The sequence below is a fragment of the Pseudopipra pipra genome, chromosome 6 (genome assembly GCF_036250125.1).
Source record: "Pseudopipra pipra isolate bDixPip1 chromosome 6, bDixPip1.hap1, whole genome shotgun sequence".
Classification (NCBI taxonomy): domain Eukaryota; kingdom Metazoa; phylum Chordata; class Aves; order Passeriformes; family Pipridae; genus Pseudopipra; species Pseudopipra pipra.
Window position 1 is genome coordinate 58,907,107 of NC_087554.1, and position 19,678 is coordinate 58,926,784.

Consider the following 19,678-nt stretch of genomic DNA (forward strand, 5'->3'; position numbering starts at 1 on the left):
TCTTTTTTTCCCTACATATATCTACATTTATCTCTGGTAGTCAACAATACCTTGCCATATCTTTAAATATTAAATATTTCTTTTTAGTTTTCGTCTGCTTCACTCTCTGTTCTCAATACCTGTGTAGCAGGCAAGAAAACTCAAATTAAGAGTATTTGTTCCTGGCTAAGTCTTGGATCATTACTCATTTAGTGCTGTACTAGTTGATAAGTGCTATCTTCATGTGTCTACGTACAATGATACACCATTAGGAGAATCACTTTATCAAGATACCAGAAAATTTCTGAATTATGCTTTTCGAGGTGGGCTTTTTCTGTGCAATGGAATTTTATCCATCTCTTCGTATTGGAGTGTGTGATGATACATATGTTTGTTGTGTGTCTGTAAAAAGAGCAATTCTTCGAGTGCTCACTTTTAATAGTCTGTATATAAGTCTGTATCTGTGAGGAGATAGTATGCTGCTTTGCAGCCAAGTGGCTTTTATTCTTGAGGGACTCAATTACTTTGCATTCCAAAAGACAAAGGGGCCTGGAACATCTCAGAATCTTACAGGAACAACTTCTGCAATAGTTTAACCAATTTTTCCTGCAGTTTGGAAGCTTAAAAGATAAAATTCAGTAATCAGTCACGTATGAACACAGACATTTTTCTTAAGAGCAGTGTTTGAGAATTCCTGGCATGACCTTGTTAGGTTAAAACCATTTACATTTCTGAAAGTATTAAAGGGACGTAAAAAACTTATAACCATCATTTAGGCGCAGGAGTAGATAAAAATGTTAAAAATCATCAATCATGGTACAAAAGAAAGCAGAATTTTTCATTAAGTTACTATTGAGGTGAAGAAAGATGTCATGTTTCTGTTTTGTTATAATATAGACAAACTTTGTTTGATCCAGAAGTAGGGCCGAGATGAAGCAATCACTTTCCAAAGTAATCTCTGTTTCTTACTGAAAAACTAAGGTGAGCCCATATTTCTAATGGTAAATGGAATGACTCAGGAGAATAGAAGTTTGTGAAATTGACATCTGTCCCTAATAAAATTATGGAAATGTGTGACAGAATGTGGTCAACAGTGACTCAGACAAGACATTACTACTAATGCAAATGATGGTTTATGGAGAATATGTCTTGTCAAATGTGTTTATTATTAATTTTTATGATAAAACACACTTATGCAGGGTATTTTAATGTGTTCTGTACAGCATTTTGTTACATAAAAATATCATTAACCCAAATTGACTTACTCTGTGTTAAATCAAATAAAAAAATAATTATCTTGTAGCTCTGGGAAGGTGGTTGTAAGTGAGAAAGCCTCACGCAGGGAGAAATTTCTGAAGAGATACTGTGCTTCATAGTGTTAGGCACAAAAAGCATCATCTATCTCTCTTGTTTTTCTTAGGATGAGATTGAGAAATGACCTGATCATTTTCTATAAACACCTCTATGTGGGAGAGATTCCTGATGATTGCAGGTCTTTTATCTGAACAAGATGAGAAGATTCTCTGGCTGTTGGCTGAAAACTAAAAAAGAAATCACTTCAGAAACAACATGTTTTGAAAGAAAGAGTAGCTATCCCCTGGAACAACTACCCTATATCATTTGAAAACATTAAATCAAGGCCTTCTAGGCTATAATTTTACCAGGTATTCTGGGATTGATGTGAAAATTGTTAATGCAAGAGGTTAGTGTAGATGGTTGCAGTAGCCTCTTCTCACCTTAGACTGTTACAGTACAGAGAATAGGAGAATAACTTGTATTACACCTTTTTGCATTCATTGTCTTTGACTGCAAAGGAACTTTGATATATTTAAATAAGGAGAGGACTAAATATTATTATTGAAATAGAAGCTGTTTATTCTTTTCACATGCTATGTTTTAGGACCTTTAGTAATGCTTTGCAATAGTAAGTTTTATACCTCTTCTTCATTGAATAGAAATTAAAATCGTGGCTTTACTTCATTATTAACATGACCATTTGCCTCAAAGCTCAGTCGGGGTTACCAGAGTCTCTCTCTGCTAATATTCAGTGGTCAACTCATTGACCCAATGTCCCTGTCTCCCTCACTATCTGCAGAGCAAGCTGCCAGATTAATTCCCTACAATGAGAAATTAATCAGTACTATCGATCTGCAGTCTTCTTTATATGAGACTTCCAGAGTGCTCTTAGTCTCATACACTTTTCTGATGATTTGTCCTAGAAAAACATTGAAAGGTTTTGTATGTTTCTCAGTACAATTAGCTACCAGGCATCTGAGGGTTATAAGGATGTTAGTGTGTTCAGGAGGATGTGCAAATATTAAACACACAGTTTACAAACCTAACAAGATCCACAAGTTTTCACTTTCTTTCTTCAGGTGTATTTGTGTTGCTGTTTCAGTAGGGAAAGCTATTTAAGGTAAGAAACTAGTTGAAGGTCTTATTTAATTGGTCTGCTATGGAGATGTCTTGATGTTCACAGGACAGCTTTTCACTCACCTTTACTTTACATTTCATAAGGTTTCATTATACTTCCTTTTTCTTCTAATCTCCGTGGATTTTCTAGTCTGTAAGCCCTCCTGGGCAGGTTATTCCTTATATGTTTCACTGAAACTGAACCCTGGGTGTGTCTGGAAATGTGTCGGTAAGTGGTCACCTACATCAAGACTTTTGAGACCTGGGTTTTTTGGCTGTGAACAAAATGTGATGTTTTCTATTGTGAGTGGTCTGTCTCTGCATGTCTTCAAGGTCCTTCAGCTCTGTGCTCCTGCAAGGACTGAGCATGGCAGCAGGAGGATAGTCTGGGCACCAAGTCTGGAGGGATAACCACAAACAGAACATAGTAGCGCCACCTGCAATTCTGGAGAACAAGTGTGAAAGCTGTTAGGAATGAGCACAGTGTAACAGAATAGTCCTGTCTTCCAAATCACCCTTTCAGCTGCGATGAAAACAGTAGATGGATAGAAAAAGATTACCCCAAATCAGGATAAAGTTCCCACCAGAAGCTTTATGAAATGATGGGATGAATGGATTTCAAGATCCCCCCCAGGCGGATCTTCAGATCCATCCGTTGGGTTATTTCATAAAGCCTGGTGTCACTTTCCCAGCTGACTGTTTTCCCTCTCTCTCTTGCTCAGGTTCTCTCGATTTGCCCGAAGGACATGAGGGCAGATATTTGCGTGCACCTGAACCGGAAGGTTTTTAACGAGCACCCTGCCTTCCGGCTGGCCAGCGACGGCTGCCTGCGGGCCCTGGCCGTGGAGTTCCAGACCATCCACTGCGCCCCGGGGGACCTCATCTATCACGCTGGGGAAAGCGTCGATGCTCTTTGCTTTGTGGTCTCAGGATCCTTGGAAGTCATCCAGGACGACGAGGTGGTGGCTATTTTAGGTACAGTGATCTCTGTTGAAATGCTTCTGGTTTGTGTGTATTTTCCTTTTGCTTAGTTTCGAAAATTAACTAGTCTTGCTTGACATCAGCTGGGACTACAGGAGGCTGGTAGTTGTCATAAGATGGAGATACTGTGTCTCCAGAGATCGTACTCTAGAAGCAAACCCTTAATCTTTTATGCCATTGGGAGTGCTCTTTCTGCCCAGTATGGCTCAGTGGTCACAGTTGCAGTGTCTCTGAGCAGAAGAGAATGGCATCTGTGTGCTCGACATCTTTTAAATAGCCTGTTGGAGGAAATGCACATTGCTTAATATTACTCTCTCAGGAGGATTTCCACATTAACCTTCACGCTGGGATTTTCATTCTAGCCCAGAATAACACCTGCAACAGTCTCTATAAAGAAGCAAAATTGTCACTTGTAGTGAATTGGCTGTACAGAAAATAAATGGTCTGATCTGACCTTGCAAAGAGATAGGGTCACACCATGTGTCAAGCCACAGTCATGACAAGTCTGAGTGATGGGGGAGCTCCAGGTTAACCACCCTGTCACCCCACTGTGTTGCCTGGTTTGCCAGCAGCAGGTGGGAGAGAGACTAATGCAGACTCCTTGCTATCTTGTATGGGATTGGGATGGTTTAGCAGATGGTGGGATTGAGTGGTCAGCAGGGGTGTTGAGACAGCAATCCTCCTCAGAGGCAGAACCATGTAGAAGAAAACCATCCAGAACCCGTCTTGCCTGGTTAAAATCAACCCATTTATTGTAGAACTCACATCCTGTTGAATATTTGCCTTCTCTTAAACTGGAGCTGTGACTCCCTGTGGCCAAATCCAGTCGGTTCCTGGTTCCTGGTCCGAGGGGGTCCCTCGCAGCCCACTGAAGCTCTGTACTGCTTCTTCCCTGTAAGGGTGGCTTCAGAGGGCTCTGTAAGTCTCTCTTATATCTCCTGGGGAATGATCACTTGGAGATAAAAGGTTACACTTGGGAGTTGCATTGGTATGTGGAAAGAGGGCAGAGAGCCAACACTGGTCATGAGTCAGACTTCAGCTCCTTCCCAACCGGCAGCAAGAGTAAGGAGAGGAGGAATTAGGACAAGCATGTAGCTGAAAGAGACTCCTGACATTTCCCTAAAAGCCTGTGTATGTGTGTCTGGGACTGGGGTGGGATTGGGCAGTGTGCAGGTGTGTGGATGAGGCTGCATGGGAACGGCTTCCCCAGGGCATCACTCAGATCCTCCCAGATGGAGAGTATGAACTTGGGAAAACACATATCCATACTCTTTTCAAATACCTGCTGCACCTTTCTGTATTCTAGTATACACTTAGGTTTTGAAAGAAGAGAGATTTAATGTAAGAATGAATCTGCTTCCATATTCAGATGTGAAATCCTTATGATGAAAGCTCCTAAATCAACAAATATTCCTTGTATTTCAGCTCACTGGGCCATTTCAATTTTATTATTAATCTCAGTGATGATATATTTGCTTACAGTTATTTAAAAAACAAAAGCTTTAAGAGTAAGTAGCAGCTTTAAAATAAATAAATGGTTTTTATGGTGAAAACAATAAATATGTAATTTACTGAACTAGGAGCCATCACTAAATAGATTGCATGCAAAACTTCATTGCATTTATTAATGAATATTTTACGTTTGGAATGACAGTAAGAACTTTTTGTTTCTGCCTTTTAGATGTAGTAAATCTGGTATCCACGTTAATCCCCATTTGGCTAGAGAGACTTTTAACATTATCTAGTTAAAGTGAATTACCTTTGATTACCCAAATTGCCTTTGATTCTCTCTGCTGAGGTGCGATCCTGTGACTCAGAGCTGTGTTCGTCCTGTACTACAGGGATTGGCAGAATGTGCAAATGTAACTTAAAGCAAGATAAACTGCTACCTCTAGTCGTAGAGCACACTGAAGAGTCTTTTTATGCTCTGACAGATTATTTAGAAGAATAGTGAACTGAGTAATTATGGGATGTCGTATCCTAAAAATTCACTTGTGGAAGAAAATCTCTCCCAGATGTAGTTGCAAAGGCATTTATAGTGGCAGCTGTGGCAGCTGCAAATAGCGACTGCAGATCAGACAGTGAAGAACATAATTTTTATTGATCTGCTCTGCTTTGAGAAGTTCAAGCACAAGGAGCGTGAATCTGCCTAAGGCGGAGAGCAGGTTTAAAAACCTCTGCCTAACGTGAAAACCTCAGTACCTGCTTTGAATGCTCCAAGCATCTGCCATCACATTGGTTTTCCTGGGGAAAGTCAACTTGCAGGACTGCACTATCAGTCTGTCCGACCTTTCCATGCCCCAGAAGTAACCTAGAGTGGAAATGTGATAGGTATCCTTTGGAAACTTGTCCTCATTAATTTCCTCTATGAAAGCAGGAACGTGCAGGACATGCTGTCTGCCAGCCTATGCTCCTTGCACAGGAAATAACAGTGTAGCGTGATTTAATATAGGAGTGTGTTATTTGCCTTGCTTAAAGAAAGAGAGAGAGAAGAGCTGTCTTTTTTTTTTTTTTTTTTAAACCATGCTCACCTGCAGATGGATTGCTTGGTGTATTTTTACATGTGGAATATCCTAGACAAGTGAATCAGGTAGGGACATCAAAACAGGTTAAGAACCATCGTCTTCCATCTCTTACATTCATGCTTCTGTCCAAAGTGCAGGGCTTCATCCTCCCTCAGGTCCCAGCATGAATCACTCCATGATGTCGCTGCTTTTCCCCTTCTTGATCTTCCCTTGTCATGTTCCCTTCCCTCACAGCCCCAGTGAGTTGGCCCATCCACTGTCTCCCTGCCTGCTGAAAGGGTGTCCTCAGGAGACTTGGCATGCCAACCATGTGCTTTCCTCAGGCTCCACCATGGAGACAGCCATCCTTTTATTCAGCAGCACTTTTCCTGACTCAATGGCCCCACCTTTGGTGTTTCTTGGGCTTGAAAGCAGATGAAGCCTAGTGATTGACAGGGCAACTTGCAGCACTGTGACATTTTGTTCTCCCCTGGTTTGGTTTTGTTCTCATTTGTGCATAATTAAATGCCCAGACACTGCAGTAACCAGCATTACAGAAACATGTACAGTAAGAGAATGGCTCCAATTGTAGATCTGGAGTTTATAGGACTCATTAATGGAGATAGCCAGGTGCCCCATTATGTTTCCCTCATTAGTTGCCTCCATTTCTTCAGACCAGGCTCCCACCTTTTGCAGGTGCTGGCTGCTGCTGTAGCAGAGGGTGCACCTGTGCAGAGCTGGTGTGATGAGGTGCTGATATACACTGGAGGAAAGAAGGCACGATCATTTTAACATAACTCATCTGCAGTCTCCAGGATAATGGAGAAGGGCAAACAGTCTTGTCTCTAATTATCAAAACTTTCCCAGCAAGTGAGGTGACCCTGAGAAGGCACATCAGTGATTTTCCACCATCTCAGGCAGGAGTAAACAATTTAACTGCCACTGCTCTACACAGGGAGGTGTTTTCAGCGAAGAATCTCAGGAAGGACTGGGGGTTTGGAGTCCCCAGGCTAATGCAAAGAGGCATCAGCAACCAGAGAGCGCCTAATAATTGTCCCTGCTGCAATTAACCTGAATTTGCACCTGACGAGGAGTTTCACATAAATGGCAATGCAAGCCAAGGGGCTCTGGAAGCTGCTTTCCAGCTCCTGCTATTTGCACAGCTGGCTGTGTAAGTTGCACAGTAACTTAAACTGGGCATATTGATTAACAAGATTTAAAGAAGTAGGTTTTTTTAGCAGAAAAATAACGACCCACCGCGTTCAGATGTTGATTGTAGGAATTGATCAAAAATATTGCTCAAGTTGCATAGCGATAAAAATTGGTATCGACCACTGGACTCCTGGTGGGGGCTGTTGCTGAGTGAATTCAGTTTTGATAGTCAAGCCAGAATGAATATAAATGTAATAGTTCATGTTTCAGCCACACTTACGGTCCTGATCGCATGTGTATTCAATTAAGTCATTTGCCTTTATGTGTTGCATGTTAATTCTCAGCATATTCTGCATATAATACCAGAGCAACCTGTTGTTTATTGGATTTATTGTTATTAGGCAAGCCAGACCTTATTAAAGGTCTGCTTCATAAATTATTTCCAAACGTTTGATCTGGGAAGGGCATGATGCAGTATCAGAGGAAAAAAGGAAAGCAAGTGTCTTCTTGAGTTTAGGATGACAGCCGAAAGTAGGGATGAGTCTTTTTCTGCTCTAAATCTTACATGTGTTTGGAGGTCAAAAGATTAAGTCTCCTACCAAATCACATGGGGAAAAGTTCTTTAGAGGCAGAGAAAGTAGCAGCTCCCATTTAGGTGAACAGGAGACCCAGGTGCTCCATAGTTCTCATCCGGGGGCATTAGTAATTTGATGCTTGAGATCCATGCACCAGCAGTTTGAGTTTCCGTGCCTACACAACCGGGCATGTGCTTTGTGCAGGACAAGACTGACCATATGTGATGCACTTTATGACATGAAAAACTGTCAGTGCAATTCCATCTCATAGTATTAGTGGATAATTCTGTGATTTTAATTAGTTTAGTTGCAGCTTGGGTTTCTTCTCAAGTGGAATGAAAGTGGCAGAATTTGCCCCTGTGTCAAATCAACTCTGGATATTTTATACTGAACTTTTTTTTTTGTTTTTCATGTAAAGTCAACCAAGGCAGACTAATTGTGAGCATTTCCCCAGGTTAGTAACATGCACCTGGTAGCAATTTACAGAACAGCCTGTGTCCTATTTCATCTATAGAAAAGTCCCCTGTGTTCCAATGAGTTAAAGCTCTAAATTAACTAAGAGGAAAATGATTCATAAAGCAAGGGTTTGGGGTTTTTTTCAGCTAGCAGAACTGAAATAATTAATGTGATTCAGGCTGTTTTAAAGTGCTGAATCTCAAAGTATTTTGCAAATATACTTTGCAAATATATTTTGCAAATATACTTGAAGGGTTACTGATCTGAAAATGAGTGTGACGTGCTGCTCTGCACTGTGCAGTTCTTCTTAACTGCCTTGAAATCAGTCAAACCTTGCAGGTCTGGGTTGACATCCAAAGTACCATGTGTAAGATTTAGTCCTGCTGATACTTGTTCAAAAGTGTTATTAGTTCTTACTGACAGACTTGAATTTTTCACATTATTTTGTAAATTTAATATATTTTGTCTCTATCTGCATGATAGTTAGTTATGATAAGAAACATCAATCTTAATTTAGTGCCAGCTGGTGTGTTATAGATGTGATCCACAGCCTCCAGAGTCAGAAAGATTCCTTTCACTGAATTGAAATGTTTTTGAATTAGACCTGCACGCTTCACTGCCAAAAGCAGGAACTCAGAAGTTTTGGCAGCACAAGAAAAGGAAAATTATTTAAAAATCATGAGATATAGTTCTTTTAAATCAGACTAACAGTTTGAGGAAATCGTATTTGCCCTATGAATTTTGAAGGTGGTGGGAATGCTCATGCTTTCAGGTTTATTTCATCAGTCAGGGAGGATAGAAACTTATTTCGGTATAAAATCAAAATGGAAATAACCTGTCTGCAGGAGCTGGGGCTTCTAGAAAGATATGAAGCACTAGGATCCTTGCACTAAAAATGAGAGAGATGGGGGAGAATATCTTTATGGACCTTGTGCTCTGCTTGCAGCATTTCTTCCTGAATGCTGGAAGAAAGGTCAGTTCCTTTTGTGCTTCCAGGTGCAGATGTGGAAGGTTGCACTGCGTTAAATAATGCAAAGTACCTTTGCCAGCATGGACTTGGATCTTTGGCACAGTCTCTTGTTAGTGTTTCTTTACTAGAAATGCTTTTTGCTCACATCATTCTGCCCTTTCACGTGGTCACGTGCAGTCCTGGAGCTGGATTTTCACACTGCTCAGGGATTGGCTCTGATCTGATTTCCAAGGGAGTTGTGGCCCTTCTGGATGCCCCAGGAAAAGACTGAAGTTGAGGATAAAACGTTCACAGGAGCAAGGAGATTTCTCTCTCACAGTGTAGTGTCATCTCTGCACATCATGCCTGTGCTTACAGGAAGCAGTGATGTCCCAGATGGCAACTGCACCTGATGAATGTGCACCACTGAATCACCCCCATCTTCTCCAGATCCCCTCTTTAGACAAAAACAACTGTATCAGCTAAGTCCAGAAATCCAGGCAGCCCAGCAGCCTGTCTCCAAAAATGATCAATAGCAGATGTGCCGGAGAAAGTAGGAATGTGTGCTTCCCCAGAATATTCTCCAACCCTCCACTGAATTATATTTCAATTTTATTTCACCCAGAGGGAAATCTTTAGTGTCTAATAGCCACAGATAGGTTTTATTCCATGAATATGTCCCACAATTTTGTAAACCTGTGCAACCAACTCCAACGTCCCATGATAAGGAGCTGCAGAGCTGGCCTAATCCCTGAGCCATCATGGAGCTGTTTGCTACTCTGGGTAACAGGAGCTGATTCCCTCCCTGCTCACTGGATGTCTACATCAGTTTGGGGCACATCTGTCCTGCAGCCAGAGGTTCCACTGCAGATATATAGACACAGATGTATTTGTGTGAATATTGATACCAGTATATGTAATTATGGCTGCACGAACATGGCATTTGGTCACTGACCTCCACTTGTGTGCATGCTGTCATCACTTCATAGTTAGTGGAAATTGAAATGATTAGATGAACACTTTCTCTACATGATACAGTTTTACTGATTGTGAAGCAATTTCAGCCTTTGCTTTTTATAAGCAAAATAAGATTTGAGTGTATCGTGATGGAAAGCTGGCCTTATTCATCATGTCCAGCTTTTGCTAGTGTGGCTGATGGGACTTTGGAGATGTTTTAAAATGGGGGGAATGCCAGCTGGTCTATTAGCTAAGACTGCACAGAAAAACACTTCATTACCTTAAGAAGAAGCTTTGGTCCTGTTTATGTGTTTTTACCCAGTGCTGTTTCCCACCAAGAACTGATTCTTTAACTGCCTGCCTAAACTTTCTTCCGAAGGACTCATCAAGCTCCTATGTCTGCTAGGATATTTATTAGCTCAGTTTCTGTCCGCATCTGAAGGAGGACAAATTTTGTCTTTACATATATATATATATATATATATATATATATATATATATATATATATAATATTTTTATGTATATATATATTTATATATATATTTGTGGGTTCTGAGACACTGTTTAACAAGAGTCTTTCTTCTGCAAGTTCAAGCCCTTTTTCCTTCCATCTGCAGTCTCCTGGGGAGTTTCGTAAGGCCCTTACAAATTTTTCTGCCTGGAAGGTCCAGGCATGAGCTGCTGTCTGACGAATTGGCAAGTCAGTCCATGGTGCAAGGCTGTGGAGAATATCTGCCCCCTCAAATCTGTGTGGGAGAGTTATCAAAATATAGAAGACGGTGCATAGAAATATCATGACTTATTACATAGTTAAATACTGTATTATTGTCTCTAAATATATTTATGCAAATATGCATGAATATATATATGTATATTTTATGTATTTAGAAGTGTAGCTATTTCAGCAAAAATTATGCCTGTCACCAACACCCTACATGTCTTACTGTTTTCCATGGTTCCTTCAGTCCCCAAATCTAAGTTTTTATGATCTTGGAGGTCTTTTCTATCCCAAATGAGTCTGTAATTCTATAGATGTGATGCTTAGGGGCATGGTTTAGTGGTGGATTTGACAGTGCTGGGTCAATGATTGGGTTTGATGATTTTAGAGGTCTTTTACAACCCAAAGGATTCTTTGATCCTGTGATTCTATCCTTACACCCATGTTTCTGCCAGCTTTAATCCAGCAGTGTCCAAATACTGACTCTCTTCCTCCCTTTCCTCACACCAAGTGGAAAATGTATGCAAGCAGTTCCCACTCTAATTTAGGGCATTCTTTTTTTCAGCAATGCTTTGGGCACTGTGAGAGCAGGGGCAGGAGAATTTCCCACAGCTTTGCTTTCAGTCAGGAGGGGTATTAAGACTGCTCAGGACTAAGGACCATGCAGGTTTGAGAGTTAATGTGCTGAGCCCTCAATAAATCTCTAGAGAGAGGCTTTGGGAATCATGCAGGCTGCATCAGCCCCAGTGCCTTTGTATTCCCAGCCCAGCCCCAGAGGGGCTTTCCCTGGAGGTCTGCATGTTCCCTGCAAGTGAACAATATGTATATATATGCAAGTCTTTGAGTAGCTGGTGTGTCAGACCTACCAGTTAAATTTTCTGTCGCAACTCTGAAAGTTTTATTTTTATTTAGTTGCAATGTGTAAAATTAGCCTTAGAATCGTAGAACAGTTTGAGACATGTTCCACTAGTCCAGGTTGCTCAGAGCCGCATCCAGCCTGTCCTTGAACACTTCCAGCGGTTGGGCATCCACAACTTCTCCGGGCATCGTGTTCCAGTGCCACACCACCCACTGAGTAAAGAATTTCTTTGTAACGTCTAATCTTGTCCTGAGTGAATAATTACCACTCTCTATGCAGTGAACTACATTTAATAGGGATGAAGTACACTACATTAATCTCTGTATTTATGAAAAAAGACACGTTGTTTTGGAGGATCTGGTAGGTTTTGTTTTCGTTCAGTACATTCCTTAGCACATTTATAACCATCAAATAAGGCTTGGACTTGTGTGGGGAAATGTCAAATTCAAGAACTCTTAAAAGCTTCCAAGATTTTATACTTTCTAGAGAGTATAAACAACAATGTAAGAGGAGTTTGGAGTTTCACTATTCAAATCCAGTGGGCGATGGCTCATGGAAGAGTGAATAAGTTCAGTTCATCATGTCCCACCCTTTCTGAGAGAGCCAGTGCAGTTCCCTGCCTCACAGAACTGAAGACATTGAGATCTTCTCAAGTTTATGAATAGTGGTTTCATTAATCAATGGTTTGTGTACAGATTCTGTAACACACTGTCGTGCAGAGTTCTGGACTGAGCATCCACTGCTTTCAACCTCTTGACTTAAATTAACTGTGTATTACCTTCAATTTGAAAAGAAAACAAGTGGCTCACTCACATTTCAGAGGGAAAACCATAATAGCCCCTATTGTAGAATTCTGTGTTTTTAAGTGCACTCTGCAGCCACCAAAAGCAGGACTCAGTTCTGTCCTGTGTCCACCTCAGAGAGCAAATCCATTAAGCAATTTTGTGCATTTCAGAAATGGTCTGTTTTCTATAAATTATGTAACTGTGCTGAGTATGTCTGTAAATTGGGTTTTGAACTGTGGGTATAGACAAGGGTAATTAACTGCAAAAGGTAATTTCAAAACAGTACATTGGATAAATTATAATGTTACCAGAAAATGCTCTGTATTAAGGAAAACATTTTAAAACAACTTGTTTTATAAATTATACCAGCTGTGTTATGTATTGTAGTTAATTTTAATTACATCAAAATGTGTAGAATTAAAAGCAGTGCAATGAGATGCAGTTATAACCTTTCTAAGGGATGATTCTGCTATAGAGACTTTTGCTAGAAAATAAAAACAGGGAAATGAAGGAGGACTGGAACCATTTATTTCACTCTGCCTAGAAATGTTAGATATATTTTACTGGATACAATACCTAAAACAGAAATGGAAACAGAGAAATAGAGCCTCTGACCCCCAAAAGTAATAATGTTGGATAAATTAGCATTCTGGTTCCCACAGTAGAGTTGAGTGAAATGTTATAAGTTCTTAAAAGAGGAAGTATTAAAATGTGTTACTTTTTTATCCCAAAACTATAACATCACTAACCTTCAGCAATGACCTGCTTGAGGTACCTGGAATCAATAGCCACTGACTAACTGATTTTACTTTCCTGTTAATAACTGCTAAAATAAAGAGCAGGGATATCTTTGGGGTCTGAAACAAAAAATACCCTTTGTACCATGGTTTCTGCTTCAGGATTTGAGATGTCAGCCACAAACCACACACCATGGCCCTTGCCCAGCCTGTGGCCACATAGCAAGAGGCAGTTTTTGAATGCTTCTGTTGCTGCCACTCCGCTGCCTCTTCTTGGAACAACCACAGAGTCCAAACCTGAAAGCCCATCTCCAGTCTGCACCCATGCTGGTGTTTTTGTTGGGTCAGAAGTGTGATTTTGAATCTGATGTCCTCGTCCTCCCGACTTGTCCAGCTTCATTGTCTAGCATAGGTGTGTGGTGTATGAATTCCTTGCAGAGGAAAGGAAGGCAAGGTGTGTCAGAGCACATCTCATGCACTTCCAGTCCTTGGGGCTCCTCTGTCCGTGGGACTGGACTACAACTAGTCCCAAGTCCTCAAAATGTGCAAGTCCTCAGCATCAGCTGTTCTGCTACACTCCCTGCCAATGCAGAAGTGGCCTTCAGGTGTAATTTTCCCAGCTGGTTAAAGGTATTTATACATGTGGATGTCTAAAGTGTCAAGCCCTTTCTTACTCAGCAAACATTGAAATACAGACTTAAGCCTAAGTCTCTAGTTAAATGGATGAGTTTGGGTTTAAAACTAGACTTCTGGATGTGTTTAAGATTTAGAGCTGGCTATTTAAAGTTTGAAAGTCTCAGTGAGGGTTTTGATGGGTTTTTCAGAAGGAGTGTTGCCACTTCAATTGAATTAAAAACGTTTAAACATCCTTTATAATGTGGTCCTTGGGCCCTGGAAGCTGGCTCCTGTACCACACTGTAGAGCCGTGAAGATGTAGGAACCTGGATGTCAGAGGGTTTTTGGAAGAGTGGGACTCCTTAAATCACTTGGGAACAGACACCTGAAATATTCAATCACCTGAACATTAGTTAAGTGCTCATTATATTTGGAAGCCTTTGAAAAATCCATTACTTGTATGTTCAGCAACAAGGGGGCCTTTACAATCTGGTTCTTATGCTTCACAGGGTGATCTATAAATACCTTAAAAACCTGGGGCTATTGTTAAGGATACTCAAGTACCTCAGATACTTCTAAAACTTTCACCCTTATTAGTTTTCACAGCTGGGGGCTTATGTGAGAATAATTGGAAGTGTAAGGCAGTTTGGAAAGAAATCATTTGTGGGCTGAAGAACGCTGCCTAAGCTCTACCTTGCAACAAATTTGTCCTGCTGTTTTTCAGGTAAAGGTGATGTGTTTGGTGATATCTTCTGGAAGGAAACCAGCCTGGCCCACGCATGTGCCAACGTTCGGGCTCTGACATACTGCGACCTGCATATTATCAAACGAGAAGCCTTGCTTAAAGTGTTGGACTTCTATACTGCTTTTGCAAACTCCTTCTCGAGGAATCTCACGCTCACCTGCAATTTGAGGAAGCGGGTAAGGCAACAGCTCTTGTTTTCTCCCTCTCTCTCACCGCCTGCACGCTCCTGCAGACTGTTTGCAGTGTTTAACAACCCCTGATTCACTCTTGATGTTTTAAGGTCATTGCAGATTGACTGGCCTTTCAATAACTCCTGTCACTGCTTGTAATGATGGCTCAATAAAAGTTACCTGTAGATTTGCAGTTCTGAAGAGCAGCCCTAGCAGGATGATACATGAATTACATTTCTTTGCCTTTTCTTCGTAGTTATTGGTTTTCATTTTGTTGCTGTTTTTTTTTTCCCCATTGCATAAATTTATAAAGTTATATTTTATGGAATCATAGAATCCAGATTCTGGATTCCTTAAGGGAAGGAATTAGTCTTTCATCTGCTAAGATACAGTTCAGAGGACAGTCTGATGGATCTGTGTGGCATAGGCCAACTAAGAGAAATTTATTGATGTTAAATAAATAAAACCCACTCATCAAAAGTACTGTATTAATACCTTCTTCTTGCAGTCACATAGTCCAGAATTTTAATATGGCAGTGATTTTACATTCACAGCTCACTTCTTAAACCCTCCTGCTTGTTTTATAATCAATCAACAATGCTGACTATCCGTTAGTTCTTTCAAAGAACACTCAATCTAAAAATTAATTAGCTATAAGGACAAATCTTGCAAACAGGTTAAGGGATTCTTTAATTCGCATTGCGGCTGCAAAATTTCATCTTTATGATTTTTTTATGATTGATGAGGGTTATATAAATTTCATTTTCATAGAGAAATCTCATAACAATGATTTATAGATTACTGAGTATTAACTGTGATCCTCTAGCTGCCAAAGCACATTTTTCTGCAGCTGTACCTTGGGCATCTCACCTGACAACGTACCAAGGCTACCTCAGTTTTTCACAAGACAGTTTCAACCTCTGCAGTAACAGGAGTTTAACACAACTAGATTTTTACTTTTTGAAGTCTAGTTTCTCTCTACCCACTGGAGCATCATACAAATGCTGCTTTCAGAGGAGGTTTAGTTTCTAGTGCATTCCTTGTGCTCATTAATATCCCAAATATGGCACAAAGTACCCATGGCAAAAAGCAGATGGAATGGGATTACAGTCCCCCTCTGTCTGTGCTGGAGCCCAAAAGAGCTGATTTATAATCAGGTTTGGTTCCAGCTTGTCAGCTTACCTCTGACTTTAAGGTTGTTAACTCCACTTCAGACCTGAAGGAGGGTTTTGGGGCTTGGAAGCTGGCTCGGGGTTTCTAGCTTATCACTTCTCTGTTGATAAGAAGTACTCTCAAGACTTGACTTTAGCAACCCCCCCTTGCCATCTCACGTGCCACCAACTACAGCCCTGCCATGACAATTCTGCTCAGGCATTGCTGATGGTGATTTCATGGGACAAGATAATGCCACAGACATTGTACCAAAGTGTATTCTTTCGTTCTTAAAACCGTGAACCTGTCACTTCAGTTTGCTTCCTGAGCAAAACACGGACATGTCTTTTCCTGACAGGGCAGTGTGCTGGAATTCAACTCTGTAGTCCGTGGATGCCTATGGGGAATAGCCCTCTGGCTGAGTCTTCATGGATTTTCTTCTCTCTCACACACATTTTTTTAAGGAAAATTGGTTTCCCTGAAGGGCCCTGGCGTACGGAGTCACCCAGGTGGAAAAATTCAAAGAACCCAAGTTCTCAGTACAGATACCTGCTCCCTAGCTCAGTGTTAGGTACGTGGACTTTGCCATGGGGACAGTGACTCACAGTAAGTAGGAAGAACATTCCTAAGGAAATGTTAGATTTTGCAGAAGGAAAGGAAGTGTTGGCTGAGGGCATGTGTGGGGGTTACGTGAGAGCGAATGAAGAGTCAAAGAAAGGTTGTGTCAATGCGGTACATGCAGAGTGGAATTAATTTGATTAAAAGTTGTGTGATAATGTCCAAGGTAGTCACCAATCACCTTCATAGACCGTGGAATGGTCCTTCTAGAAGGTAATGATCTTGCCCCTCTTCAGTGCCCAGTGTGGGATGGGAAAAACATCCCTTTTTGATTTTGAGAGTGTCCATGATCACTAACTTTTAAATAATGAGGGACATCAAATGAACTGCACCTGTCTCCTGCAGTTTTAGTCAATAACTACTTGTTTGGAGGAGTCTTACTTCTAGCATTGCAGTAAGATGTGCTGAGCCAGAGCCTGCCTTGCAGAAATTCTGTGTTTTGTTCCTAGGCACAAAGCAGATCATGCTACGTTCAGCACCAGAGACACAACCTAAGTCCTGTTACATAAAGTTATTCAGGGGATTGTTTCAAACCTCCTATCTGCTGAAAGTATACATGATTCCCTGTTGGGCATAGAAGCATTTTGAGCTCATCTCTGAGGAAAAGCAGTGCCGTGCAGGGCAGTTCCATCAGGCGAGCAGAAAGCAGTTGTTCAGGCAGCGAGGCTGGGCTTTGACAGCTGCACTGTACTGCAGCAGTTTGTGCTGGCGTCACGCAATCTAAATGGAAAGAAAATCATTGTCTCCTTTAATTGATTTCAATAGAAATATATACTTAGCACTTTTTCTACATAGTCATCGCTCATAAGGTTTGACATCTAATTATAACATAAATGCGCTCCTTCGTGGTCCTGTGCACAAGAAAGTGGCTGTTCTCACTGTCAGAAATGTATAGGGCAGAAGTCTTCTCTCATCAGGTCTGCTCTTTGAAACACACATACGTGGATTTGAGTGCACACACATGTTTGTGCTGCCCTGTCCCTCAGCCAGCACTTTGATGTAGCCCACAGAATGCAAAATATTTAGACATTCAAAAGGCTAATAAATTAATAATAGTACTGAGCACAAAAGGTTATTTCCACACGACAGGGAAGCGAAAGTCTTGTTGAAGTGGGAAAATAATGTTTTCTCACTCCCAAGTAACATTTAGAGCCTGGCGTGTTGAATGACCTCCTTAAGGCATCTGCTCAGCTAAAGTATTGCAGCATATCATGTTCCATGCTCTGAAATCTTTACGGCACATCTAACATCACTAATGCACACTCCAAGGCAGAACCAGGACTTTGAACTTCTTCTTTTTTTCTTTTTTTCCTCACCCCAAACAAGGAAAATAACTATTCTGGAAAGATATCCTTTAAAATCACAATGAGATCACATAGCTGCCTCTGAGTACTGAAAGTTATAAAGCAGTGTTTGGGATGAGTCTTCAAAGAGTTAATTGCTGCCTTCTGATGCTGGAAGAGAATATTAATAATGTCTAATTCATTAAGTGCCTTTCAAGATTTCACACAGCTGGAGGGGGGCCTCTGAAAGCTTGAGCCATGGAGAGTCAAGACTGACCTATGGGAGGCTCTGTGGTGTCCCAGCCTTAAGGGGAAGGAACACCCAAGATTCGTAGATGCTTGTGGTCGAAAGGAACAACAGAGGTCAGAGGATCTGCAAAAGCATGCTTTTATTTAGTAAATTACACACTTGGCATGGAAATTGGTGTAAGTTAGTCCCTGATCTCCTTATATAAGCACATGGCAGTGGGTTTGGATAAAGGGATGGGGTGAAATGGAAGAGAGAGAATAATTAAGGAGAGGGCAAAAGAAAGATAGAAAGTAAGGCAGGAGGGAAGGAAGGAAGAGCACCAGTCTTGGCTCCAGCATTGATCCAGCTGGGCCACAAGGTGCACATGTGCCCAGGCTTCTTGGAGGTACCTGTTAATAGATAGGTTTTCCCCACCTGGAAATAAGTTTCTCATTTTCTGTGCAAATTAGTTATCGTGTGCAGTCCATTCTTCCAGACCTTTCTGGAAATGAGTTGCAGGGCTTTGGGGGCCTTGGGGGGTCTTGATCCCCTGCTGCAGTTCATGCCTGCTTTTTAACCTCATTCCTGCACTTGCACTGGACTGTGTCCTGCTTATCTCCAGGAGTCAGAACAAGGATGTTTGTCCTGGAAAAGTGCTGCCCTACCTTCATATGCCCCCCTGATCCATCCACATCCTGTTCTTTTTGAGAGTGTATCATTACCAACAATCTTTGGTTGGCTCCACAGCTATCCAAAAATTGGTGTTTTAGACATACACATTAGCTCCCTTATCTTCTAGGCTTCTACAGGCTCAAACCCATATAAATAAATAAATATACATTTTACTGATTGTCAAAATTCAGGAAGGAAGTCCTATAGCAAACCCCCAAATGTGCTCCCACAGAAAACAAGTGTTCAGCTAAAATATTTTTAAGGTTTTTTTTTTCCCCCTTTCTCATCTTTGCTTCTGTTTGCACCAGATAATGTACCACCTCTGCTGAACTGCAAGCCCAACATAGCCCGTGCAAGTGCAGGGAAAAATCCAACTGAAATTTTGTCCCTCCTGAAATCACAGCTAAAATTCTCCCGTGCTTCAGCACATCAAAGATTTCCCACACAGCTTTTAAGGCACAAAGTCACATCTTGCTGTTTTCTACCAAGGGCAAAATGAGCTGTGTTAAAGGAATGAGTCAGGAGCAGCCTGGGAAGAGGACAATTGTTCGTATCTGACCTCTGGTGCATTTGCTCGTGGAAGGTGTGCTGGAGAGTGAGCCAAGGAGATGTGAGGAGAAATGAGCACCTTTAAGGCAGTGAAATCCCATTCAGAGAGGCTCAGCTTTTTTCCCTGTGATGCTCTTAAAGCCAGGGACAGCACTGAGAGCAAAGGATGTTATCTAATTCCTCTAGCACACTGAATCTATGAGGCTTTTTAGCTGGTTAGGCCACCAGACTGTGTTAACACGCATGTCCTATTTTCCTTTTTATTTCAGATTAGAATAGTTTCTTTTTAAATTGCCTTCCTGTTCTTGCTTGAGATTTTAATGCATTGCGTGTGGTTTCTTGACTGAAGCACTCGTCATTTCTTGTCACGTAGTTTTTAGAAAAGCTTTATTTTAACTTGAATTCTGCATTCACATCTAAAAGTGAAGGTTGTACCAAGGTCCATTCAAGATCCCTGTTTTCATTTTTAAGACCCTCCCGATGGTGTGCTTTATTAGTGAGTGTCCTGATGGAGAAGCAATGTGAGAGACAAAAAGCATCGCTCGGTGTGTCAGCCCTTACCCCTGAAGGTCGCGCGTCT

General features: G+C 41.2%; 1 protein-coding gene across 1 annotated transcript in view; it reads left to right on the forward strand.

Annotated features, from left to right (window-relative positions):
• The window catches only part of KCNH5 (potassium voltage-gated channel subfamily H member 5), a 166,446-nt gene that overhangs the window by 109,567 nt on the left and 37,201 nt on the right, over positions 1–19,678 (forward strand). Inside the window, exons 9-10 of the mRNA XM_064659421.1 lie at positions 3,114–3,366; positions 14,405–14,601. Of these exons, the coding sequence (XP_064515491.1) occupies positions 3,114–3,366; positions 14,405–14,601 (450 nt within the window). The remainder of the gene's footprint in view (positions 1–3,113; positions 3,367–14,404; positions 14,602–19,678) is intronic.